This window comes from Camelus dromedarius, chromosome X (assembly GCF_036321535.1).
Source record: "Camelus dromedarius isolate mCamDro1 chromosome X, mCamDro1.pat, whole genome shotgun sequence".
NCBI lineage: Eukaryota > Metazoa > Chordata > Mammalia > Artiodactyla > Camelidae > Camelus > Camelus dromedarius.
Window position 1 is genome coordinate 58,777,984 of NC_087472.1, and position 11,456 is coordinate 58,789,439.

At 40.0% G+C, this 11,456-nt stretch overlaps 1 protein-coding gene across 1 annotated transcript; it reads right to left on the bottom strand.

The window, feature by feature from the left end:
* Nucleotides 1–7,637: 7,637 nt before the first annotated feature.
* On the bottom strand, nucleotides 7,638–9,929 carry PABPC1L2A (poly(A) binding protein cytoplasmic 1 like 2A). The gene has a single exon (XM_064483037.1). It carries the CDS (start codon nucleotides 9,862–9,864, stop codon nucleotides 9,262–9,264), a length of 603 nt encoding a protein of 200 aa, XP_064339107.1. The 5' UTR covers nucleotides 9,865–9,929; the 3' UTR covers nucleotides 7,638–9,261.
* Nucleotides 9,930–11,456: the final 1,527 nt, after the last annotated feature.

The window sequence follows — 11,456 nt, forward strand, 5'->3', positions numbered from 1 at the left end:
CATGTCAATTATTTCTCAATAAAACTGGAAAAATCTAAGTGAAACAAAGAACTTCCAAGGTAAAAACAAAAATATAGAATTTGTTACCAGCAGACAATCCATACAAGAAGTAATGAAGTTTTTCAGGTTGAAAGGAAGTGATTCCAAACAGCAATTCAAATATATATGAAAAAACAAGAGCACAACTACAGACAATTGTTTAATTATAAAATGTAGTATAAATGCACATTTTATCTCCTTTCTTCTCTTAATTGATTTAAAAAGGAATTTTTATAATGCAATGTGCATATAATTGTATTGTTGAATCTATAATATAGAAATACATTTGACACAAAGAAGGCAGGTCAGAGTAAAGCTGTATTGGAAATGACACCAGATGGTAACTTAAAACCGCAGAAAGAAACAAAAAGAACCAAAAATTCTTTTAAAAAGTCAATATCATAAACAATAAATTTATACTTGCTCTCCTTTCTTCTTTCAGCTTTTTCAAAAGACAGCATTATATGAAATAATAATTATAATAATGTAATCTTGGATTTTAACATATATAGATGTAATATGTATAGAAATAATAGCACCAAGTGAGGAAGAAAGAATAAAGCTATGTGGGTATAATATTTCTATACCTTATAGGAAGTAAGTTAGCATAAATCTGAACAGGTTTCTGATAAATTAAGATGTATACAGTAAGCCCCAGAGCAAACAATAAGAAAATTACAAAAAACCCACAAAAATATCATTAAAATGTTACACTAGAAAATATTCACATAATACAAAAGACAGCACTAAAGGATGGATAAAGGAACAAAAATGACATGAAATACATTGAAAACACAAAGTAAAATGGTAGATGTAAATCCAGCTCTATAGATAATAGTATTAAACATGAATGGTTGAACAATTCAATCAAAAGGCAGAGATTGTCAGACTGGATAAAAAGGCAAGATACAATTGTATGTTATCTACTGGAATCACACTAGATTCAAAGATACAAATAAGTTTAAAGGAATCATAAGACGGGTTAAGTGGCTATACTAATATTGTACAAAATAGACTTTAAAGTAAAAAATGTTGCTAGAGATAAAGAGGGATGCTAAGATAATGATAATGTTTGATAAATGAAAAAAATTTCAATCCCTCAGGAAGAAATAAAAATTATAGGCCTATATCTGCCTAACAAAAGAGCCCTAAAATAAATGAAACAAAAAGTAACAGAAATGAAGAGAGAAATACACAACTCAACAATAATAGTGGGAGACTTCAATGAGTCATTTTCAGTAATGGATAGAACTACCAGGTAGAGATCAATATTGAAACATGTATCTTTCACACAATGGAATACTACTCAGCCATAAAAAGAATAAAAATTTGCTATTTGCATAAACATGGATGGCCTTGAAGGGTATTATGATAAGTGAAATAAGTCAGAGAAAGACAAATACTGTATGATATCACTTACATGTGGAATCTAAAAATAAAACAAATTAGTGAATATAACAAAAAAAGAAACAGATTCACAAAGAGAACAAACTAGTGGTTACTAGTGGGGAGAGGGAAGGGAGGCAAGATATGGATGGGGGTTAGGAAGTACAAACTACTGTGTACAAAATTAATAAGCTAAAAAGATATATTGTACAACACAGAGAATGCAGCCAATATTTTATAATAACTATAAATGGAATATAATTTTAAAAATTGCAAACCACTGTTATATGCCTGAAACTTATATAATATAGTACATCAGCTATGCCCCAATTAAAGAAAAAATGATATGAAAACATCAAAAATGTAATAAGTTAGTCGTACATGCTACCACATAGATGTATCTTGAAAATATGCAAAGTTTAAGAAGCCAGTAACAAAAGACCACATATTGTATGAGTCCCTTCATATAGATGTTCATCACTGGTGAATCTATGGACATCAAAAATAGATTAATGGTTGTGTTGGGCTGAGTGCATAGGGCAGAAACGGAGAATGACCGTTACAGATATAAGGTTTATTTACGGGGTGATGAAAGTATTTTAATATTGATTATGGAAATAACTGCACAACTGTGAATATACTAAAAATAGTGAATTGCATACTTTAAATGGGTGAACTTATGGCATTCAAATTATATTTTAAAAAGCCATTATAAAAGTTAATGCAAGCAGATTGCTTTCATCTGGAAAACTTTTTGTGAGTACTTCTAATACATCTTTGGGTCCTCACTGCCCTCCTCATTCCTAATCACTCAGTTATGTTCATGGTTTCAATGATTTATATTACAAGATCTTTTTAATACTTACATATTATAAGTAATTGAACAGTATAGAATTATAAGACTCTCTAATAAATAAATCCAAGCTCGTAATGACTATGGAAGGCTTTCTAGAAGAGGAGAAACCTAAGTTTTGTTCAAAATAATAAGCAGGAATTGTCTGGACAAAATGTAGAGGTAAATATATGCTAGAAATAGGCAAATGTTCAGAAGAGAAAGACTTTAGAACTTTTAAAGAACTGCAGGTAACTTCAAAAAGATGGCATGGTAAAAATGGGTCTGGGATAGCCCATGGGGTTCAAATAACATTGGAAAAGTAATCAAGTGGTCAATAATGAAAGGTCCTGGATTCCATGCCATAAATTGTCTTTTCCATACTGAAGGTAACAGAATGTCACTGATAAATTTTAAGCATGGATATTTCATGAAAAGATACAAAGTTTTAGATGCTTTTTCTAGCTTCAATGTACAGGATGAATTATGAGTGACCAAGACTGTGGACAGAGTTCAATAAACATATTGTTATATTCTGAGAAATAATGGAGGCCTGAACTATAAACATGGCAGTGGGAATGGAGAGAAGGGAGCACAATCTGACAACATTATGAAGATAAAACCAACAGGATTTTGTGCTTAATCAGATATGAGAATTGATAGAAAATGATACTTACTTCTTCAAGAATTTTAAACTATGTGTAATTGTTTTACATGTCAGTGATCAAAAAATTAAGTTTTTATTTAAATTCTGCTTATACCATAATGTTTTATATGCTCTGAGACTGAATCAGGAAAAAATAGAATTTCTGGATAGATTGATTGCTAGTTATGAAATTGAATCAGTAATTTAAAAAAAACTCACAAAAAATCAAAAGACCAGGACCAGATGTCTTTACAGGTGAACTCTACCAAACATTTAAAGAAGAGTTGATGCCTAGCTGTCTCATACTATTCCAAAAAATTGAAAATTAAACACCTCCAAATTTATTCTATGAGTCCAGAATTACCCTAATGTCAAAACCAGATAAAGACACTATAAAAAATAAAATAGCAGGTCAATATCCCAGTTGAACAAAAATGCAAAAATCCTCAACAAAATATTAGAAAACCAAATTCAACAATACATTGGGGGGAGGGTATAGCTCAGTGGTAGAGCATGTGGTTAGCATGCATGAGGTCCTGGGTTCTATCTCCAGTACCTCCAGTAAAAAAATAAATGAATAAACCTGAATACCTCCCCCACCTAAAAATAAATAAATAAATAAATTTTAAAAAGCAATACATTAAAAGGATGTAAGGATGCTTCAATATCCACAAATCAATCAATATGACACACTACATTAATAAAAGGAAGTACAAAATCATATGATCATCCCAATAGATGCAGAAAAAGCTTTTGACAAAATTCAACATGCATTCATGATAAAAACTCTTAACAGAGTGGGTGTAGAAGGAAGAAATAATAACATAATAAAGGCCATTTATGACAAATCTCCAACTCTCATCATACTCAATGGTGAAATGCTGAAAGCTTTTCTCCTGAGATCAGGAACAAGACAAGGATATCCACTCTCACCATATCTATTTAATATGGTATTGGAAGTCCTAGCCACAGCAATTAGAGAAAAAAAAAAAAAAGAAATTAAAGACATCTAGATTGGAAGGAAAGAAGTAAAACTGTCACTATTTGCAGATGACATGGTCTTATATATAGAAAACCCTAAAGACACCACCAAAAAACTATTAGAAATAATAAATGAATTCAGCAAAGTTGTAGGATACAAAATTAATATGCAGAAATCTGTTGTTTTTCTATACACTAACAATGAACAAACAGAGGGAGAAAATCTTTTAAAAGTCCCACTTAAAATCACATCAAAAATAACATAGCTAGGAATAAATTTAATCAGGGAGGTGAAAGATCGATACTCTGAAAAGTATGACATTGATGAAGGAAACTGAAGATGATACAATTAAACGCAATGATGTCTTGTGTTCATGGACTGGAAGAATTAATATTTTTAAATGGCCATATTAGCCAAAGCAATCTACAGATTTAATGTAATCCCTATCAAAATACCATACTATTTTTCATAGAACTAGAACAAAGAATCCTAAAATTTTTATGGAAACACATAAGTTCCCAAATAGTGAAGGCAATCTTGAGAAAAAAGAACAAACCTGGAGAATACAGACTTGTGGTTACCAGGGGGGTGGAGGGTGGGAAGGGATAGACTGGGATTTCAAAATTGTAGAATAGACTACACTGTATAGCACAGGGAAACATACACAAAATGTTATGATAACTCACAGAGAAAAAAATGTGACAATGAGTGTGTATATGTCCATGAATAACTGAAAAATTGTGCTGAACACTGGAATTTGACACAACATTGTAAAATGATTATAAATCAATAAAAAATGTTAAAAAAAAAAAAAGAACAAACTTGGAGGTATCACACTTCCTGACTTCAGAATATACTATAAAGCTACAGTAATCAAAGCAGTATGGTACCAGCACAAAAACAGACTTATAAATTAATGGACCAGAATAGATAGCCCAGAAATAAACCCACACACCTATGGTCAATTAGTCTATGATGAAAGATTCAGGAATATACAATGGGGAAAAGACAGTCTTTTCAATAAGTGGTATTGGGAAACCTGGAAAGCTACGTATGAAAGAATGAAACTAGAACATTTTCTCACATCTTATAAAAATAAATTCAAAATGGGTTAAGGACCTGAATTTAAGACCTGAAACCATAAAATTCCTAGAATAAAACATAGGCAGAATTCTTTTTGACATCAGTCTTAGAAATCCTAAGGCAAGGGAAACAAAAGTAAAAATGTATAAATGGGACCTAAACAGAGTTAAAAGGTTTTGCACAGCAAAGGAAACCATTAACAAAATGAAAAGGTAACCTACTGAATGAGAGCAGATGTTTGCAAATGGTATGTCTGATGAGGAGTTAATATGCAAAATATGTAAAGAACTCATACAACTCAACATCAGAAAAACAGACAACCCAATTTTAAAAAATGGGCAGATGACTTGAATAGGTATTTTTCCAAAGAAGACATGCAGATGGTGAACAGGCACATAAAAATACGCTCAACCTCACTAATCATCAGGGAAATACAAAGCCATAATGAGATATCACTTCACAACTGTCAGAGTGTCTATCATGAAAAGACAAGAAATAACAAGTGCTGGCAAGGATGTGGATAGAAGAACCTTCATGCACTGTTGGTGGGAATATAAATGGTGCAGCTCTGGTGGAAAACAATATGGAGTTTCCTCAAAATAGAACTACCATATGATCCAGCAATTCTACTCCTGAGTATTTATCCAAAGAAAACAATTCAAAAAGATATGTGCACCCCAATGTTCATAGCAGCATTATTTACAATAGCCAAGATATGGTAGCAACCTACATGTCCATCAACAGATGAGTGGCTAAAAAGATGTGGTATATATACACAATGGAATATTACTCAGCCGTAAAAAAGAATGAAATTTTGCCATTTGCAACAACACAGTTGGACATAGAGGGTATTATGCTTAGTGAAATAAGTCAGACACAGAAAGATAAATACTGTATGTCTTCATTTATATATGGAATCTAAAAAATAAGACAGATGAACAAATATAACAAAACAGAAACAACCTCACAGATACAAATGACAAACTAGTGGTTACCAGAGGGGATGGGGTGGGGAGGGGCAAAATAGGTGAAGGAGATTAAGAGGTATGAAATAATAGGTATAAAATAAAGAAGCTACAAGTATTTAAAGTACAACACAGCAAATATAGACAATATTTTATAACTTTCTGTGGGGTGTAATTATTTAAAATACCAAATTACTACATACTATGTTGTACACCTGATTCTAATATAATATTGCAAGTCAACTATACTTCAAAAAATTTCCAGGCTTATAAAATGATGGTGAGTTGTAGAAAAAACTCAAGAGCCATAGATGTCTCAGGTATATTCACAACATATTGAAAGGCAGATTATGGGACAAAATATGTTTATAATTTTAAAAAATGTTTATAGATGGATCATAAAAGCTTGTAAATGTATAGAAAATAATGTCTGAAGCGATTCTATGTATATTTTGATGTGCTTGATCTCTTTTTTAAAATACTCTAAAAATGAAGTAATAAAAAATGTACAAACCATTTCAATTTCACAAAACTTAAAAAACATACTTTGGTCAATTTAAAAAGATGGGCAGGTGTATGTGCTGTCTTCTACACTATTGATTGATGTAGACTTTAAGGGAGAAACCCGGGACAAAAGACCAAGAAAAATATTTGACATGTCCATATATATCTGCACAATTCCAACAGTAAGGAATAGAAAACAATAAATATTCCAATACATTCAGGTATAAATATATTCATCATAGAATTAATCTTGCAAGTAAAAAGTTAGAACTATTTTAAACATATGCCAAGTAAAATTGGTTGTAGAAATTAAAGCTCATCACTGTGATGGAATATTATGTAACAACAGAATTAAAGGAGAATATTTAATTATTTAGAAATATGGTCCCAGAGAATGTTATAGTAAAAATAACCTCCAATGAAAAACAATGCATATTTTATTATAAATTAAAGGCATGTAGATTATTTATTAAAATGCATTTTGTCAGGTGCTGGTATTAGGAGGGACTTTCGTTTGTTATATTAACAACTTTTAAAATATTTTCTATTATAATCATGAACAGATTGTATAAAATGTTTAAAATAAATCAAAAGAAAAACTCTATTCTTTCTCTGATAAAATACTGGGAAAATGCAAAATTGATTGCAGTAAGTGCAAAAAATAATAAAGGTAATCCAGGTTCCCTTACAATACTGGTATACTTTACAAATATAAACTTATACTATCTTTACAGATGGTCATTTAATAATCCACTCTCCCAACAAACTGTCTATATCCTTTGATACATAAGTTTTTCTTTCTGCAATATTTGATTAGGAAACGATCTGAAAAGTCAGTGAGATTTGTGCACTGTAATCACTTGGCAGGTTTGTTAGAAAAAACATGAGCAACAACCTAGATGTTCAACCTTAAGGAAGTCGTTAAAATATATACACAAACATACAAGTAAACACGGAGATACAGATGTGGATATATATGTACATATATATCTACCTATTAAGTCATAAATTCAATGAAATATTAACAGCCAGAGAAAATATTTTCAAAGTATCTTTAATGACATGAAATGAAGTTCAAGAGTATGTGTGTGTATAAATATATATACACACATTTATGCGTGAAAAACGCAGATATAAAAACAGTATGTACATTATTATATACATACATGACATATGAATAAGAAAAATACTAGAGAGCTACAGCCAAAAACGTTCCAGGTAGTTGTAAGAAAATATTAGACAAATACAGATGAAAATGACTCAGGGAGGTAAGGGTGGTCATTAGGATTGATTACTGGTGACATTTAATTTTCTTCTGTTAACTTGTCGGCTTTGTGATTTTGTTTTTTCCCTGCAGTGAAGCTGAATTATTTTTTCTGACAACGGCGAAAAGGGCAGAAAGTGGGCACAGGGGAAGGAGGTGATAAAGAGTGTTTAAGTTCAGCAAAACACCCAAGGACAGCGAGAAACCATCTGCAGCCCATCAAGCTGGCCAAGACACACACACACACACACACCCGCGGGCACGCACGCACACACACATCAATTACAGTGACCAGGAGACTATGCAGGGGAAATGGGCATACTTTTTTTTTTTTTACTAGTTGAGCTGGCTGGCATGAATGCAAACCGGTACAATGCTTATGAAGGGGCCATTTGGCAACACACAGGAAAAGTCTTTAAAATGTCCATATGTGGATCCTGCAAGTCCACAATTAAGAAGATCATCCGGTATGCTAGCGAAGATTTGGCTTAACAAGGAAGAATTCACTCATCAGAGTATACACAGTGCTGGGTTTAAACACAGGGAAAGAACTAGGCACCACCTGAATGTCCAACAATGCGGGAATGATTACAGAAATGTTAGGGTCCGTTGATACACTCCTGCAGGCACTGAAGATGACATTTCTGAAGCCTGTTGAATAACACGGAAATAAGTTCAATGGGTTGATTTTTGTTTGGTTTTAGTTTCTGAAAAAGCAGGTTAAGAAACACCACATACATGAACCATTCTGTAACAGTGTGTTAAAAGGGAGGGTGGGGTGGAGGTGAGGAAGGGAGGGAGAAGGAGAGAAGAGCGCCTGGAAAAACAGCACACCAAAAAGGTAAAAGTGGTTGTCTCTGGGTAGTAGGATCATGGGGAGCAATTACTCTCTTGGTTTTCCCTCATCTGAATTCCTTCTCCTTCCTGATGTTTCTACCATGAAATTGTATCACCTGTGCAGTAAACAAAGAGAGAAAGAAAGTGCTTTTTAAACCAAAAAACAAGGAGAAGAAGCAGCCTTTTACCTATCAAGTGGCACAGATTAGCAAGGGTATTCACAACGCCCAAGGCGGGTGTGGGGCGAGGGGAGGAGAAGGGAGGCGAGCTGTGAGGGGGGTGGGAGGGGAGAAGAGAGAGTGGGAGAAAGAGAGACCCAGAGTGAGAGAGATAGAGACGGAGGGAGGAGGGGAGAGATGGAGAGAGTGAAGGAGGAGGGGAGGGCAGGGGGGAAGGAGAGAGGGGGAGAGAGGGGGAGAGAGGGAAGGAGGAGGGAAGAGGAGAGAGAGAGAGAGAGACAGAGAGACAGAGAGGGGAGGGGGAGAGAAAGAGACGAGAAAGAGACGAGAGAGAGAGAGAGAGAGAGAGAGAGAGAGAGAGAGAGGGAGAGAGAGAGAGAGAGGGAGAGAGGGAGAGGGAGAGAGAGAGAGAGAGAGAGAGACCTGCACTCCCAATACAATATACTGCTGGTGGGTTAGGGGGGCAAAGTTGGGGAGGGGGGAGTTGTAAACCGGGTGGGAGCCAAGGTTTGGCTCTGCTGGCTGGCTCGCTCTTGGGATGTCTTCATCGCAAGGTGGCCTCTTCGTCGGTGTCTTCCTCGAAATCCTTGACGTCAGCACTGGTGGACTGCCTGGCCCAGGCTCCCCTTTCGGCCTCTCGTTCTTTATGCGACTTGAATCTCCCAACGAAAATTTTGCGGTAGTTCAGGAACATGCCGTTCATCGCATCGATGGCCCGCTCGGCGGACTCCTGCTTCTGGAAGTGCACAAACCCGTAGCCCTTGGGCCCCTTTTCGTCGCAGGCCACTTTGCAGGAGAGGATGTTGCCGAACGCCGAGAAGATGTTGTACAGCGCCTTGTTGTCAATGGTCTTGCCCAGGTTCTTGATGAAGACGTTGCCCACCCCGCTCTTGCGGAGCGAGGGGTCCCGCTGGGACCACATGATGCGCACTGGCCTGCCCTTGATGACATCAAAGTTCAGGGTCTCCAGGGCCCGCTTGGCGTCCACTGGTTGCTGGTAGTTGACATACGCGTAGCCCAACGAGCGGCGGGTGATCTTGTCCCTGCAAATGCGGATGGAGAGGATCGGCCCCGCCGGGCTGAACTTCTCGTACAGCATTGCCTCTGTCACCTCAGGGTGCAGGTCGCCCACGTACAGAGAGGCCATAGGAAAGTCTGGGTTCCCCTCGGAGCCCCCGCCCGTCTCCGCATCCGCATCTGCATCCGCGGCGGCAGCCGCTGCTGCTGCCGCCGCCGCCGCCGCCGCCGCCGCTACCGCTGCGGCCACCTCCGCATCCGCATCCGCATCCGCATCCGCATCCACATCCGACTCCCCCAAGGGGGGCGCCGCAGCCTCCGCTGCTGCTGCTGCGGCGGCGGCGGCGGCGGCGGCGGCGGCGGCAGCGGCGGCGGCTTCGGCCGCTTCGGCCGCGCTGGCCTCTACCACGGCCACGGCCGCTGCCGCCAGGGCAGCCTCCTCCTCTTCTCCCGCCAGGGCTGCAGCCGCCTCCGCCAGGGTGGCCTCCGCCACTGCCTCCTCTACTGAGGCCTCGGCCTCCACCTCGGCCTCCACCTCTGCTTCCGCCTCCGCCACGGAGGCCTCCGCCACCGCCTCTGCCACGGTCGCCGCCGCAGCCTCCGCCGCCGCCGCAGCTGCCGCCGCCACCGCCGCCGCCACTGTCGCCGCTGTCGCCACGGTCGCCGGTGCCTCCGGGCCGCTGCCGCGACCTCCCTTCCCGCGAAGTGGGGGAGCGGAGAGGCGGGGGAGGGCAGGAGGGCCGGTGGGCGCCGGAACCCGGGCCGGGGGCTCGAGCGCGAGCCGGGGCGGGGGACCCGGGGCCAGCCGATCTGGCGCGTCCCAGTCACCTGGGATGGCGAGTGCTGCCAGGAGCGCGCCGGTGCGAGTCGCCGCAGCCTGCAGCCTGCTGCCGCCGCCGCCGCCGCTCGGTCGTGGGCTAGCGTGCGGGGCGCGGGCGGGCGGCGTGTGGTGGGGGGCGGGGGGTGTTGGCGTCTGTGGTCCGGGCAGCTGGGAAGGCTTCTGTCTCTTTGGTTCCCCCTGTGGCTGCTGCGGGGCTGCGGGGCCACGGGTGGTGGGAGGGGGCGGGAGCGGGAAGCTTGGGGCTGGGGGGCGGGGGTGTGAGTCCTCAGCCTCTCGGGTCGCCTGGATATTTATGAGGAGGAAGCCAGGGAAAGGGCGCCACTGTGGACTGAGGGACTAGGGGTTAGATTTAGGGAGTTTTGTTTGATCCCTCCTCTCCCCATAGAACCTTTAAATGATTCAATCAGGTGCCTTGCAAGAGAGGGTGGGTGGCGTTGAGAATACATTTGCCCGGCCTAAACAAAGCCACGAAAAATGGTTTTCTCGCATTCGGGGGTTTCCCCCCACCTCAGCGCGCGCACCCACTCTTCAACATCACCGCCAACCGAGGAAACAACTCCTGAGCGGGAGCTGGGGCAAGCGGGGCAAGCTCCTCCTGCAGCCTGCTGACCCATTTTCTCAGAGATCCCTCCCCTTTTTCCAGCTCTTTCCCTCCTCTGCACACTTGCAAAAGGGGACATAAAGAACACGTATTCACTCATCCATAATGCCATGCCACAAATACTTATGGAGCCAATGCCGGTCCCTAGGGATACAGGGGTCTGGGAAGCGGGAGGAAACCGACTGGTTTTGAGCTTGTCCTTGGGAGCAGGCTGGGCTGGAAACCATGCCCCTGCTCCAGGCTACGGGAAAACTAGGGACCTAGGGTTCTTGAGCGTCCC

Excerpts from the sequence above, each read along its gene's own strand:
- PABPC1L2A (XM_064483037.1), bottom strand. The coding sequence starts at position 9,864 with ATGGCCTCTCTGTACGTGGGCGACCTGCACCCTGAGGTGACAGAGGCA.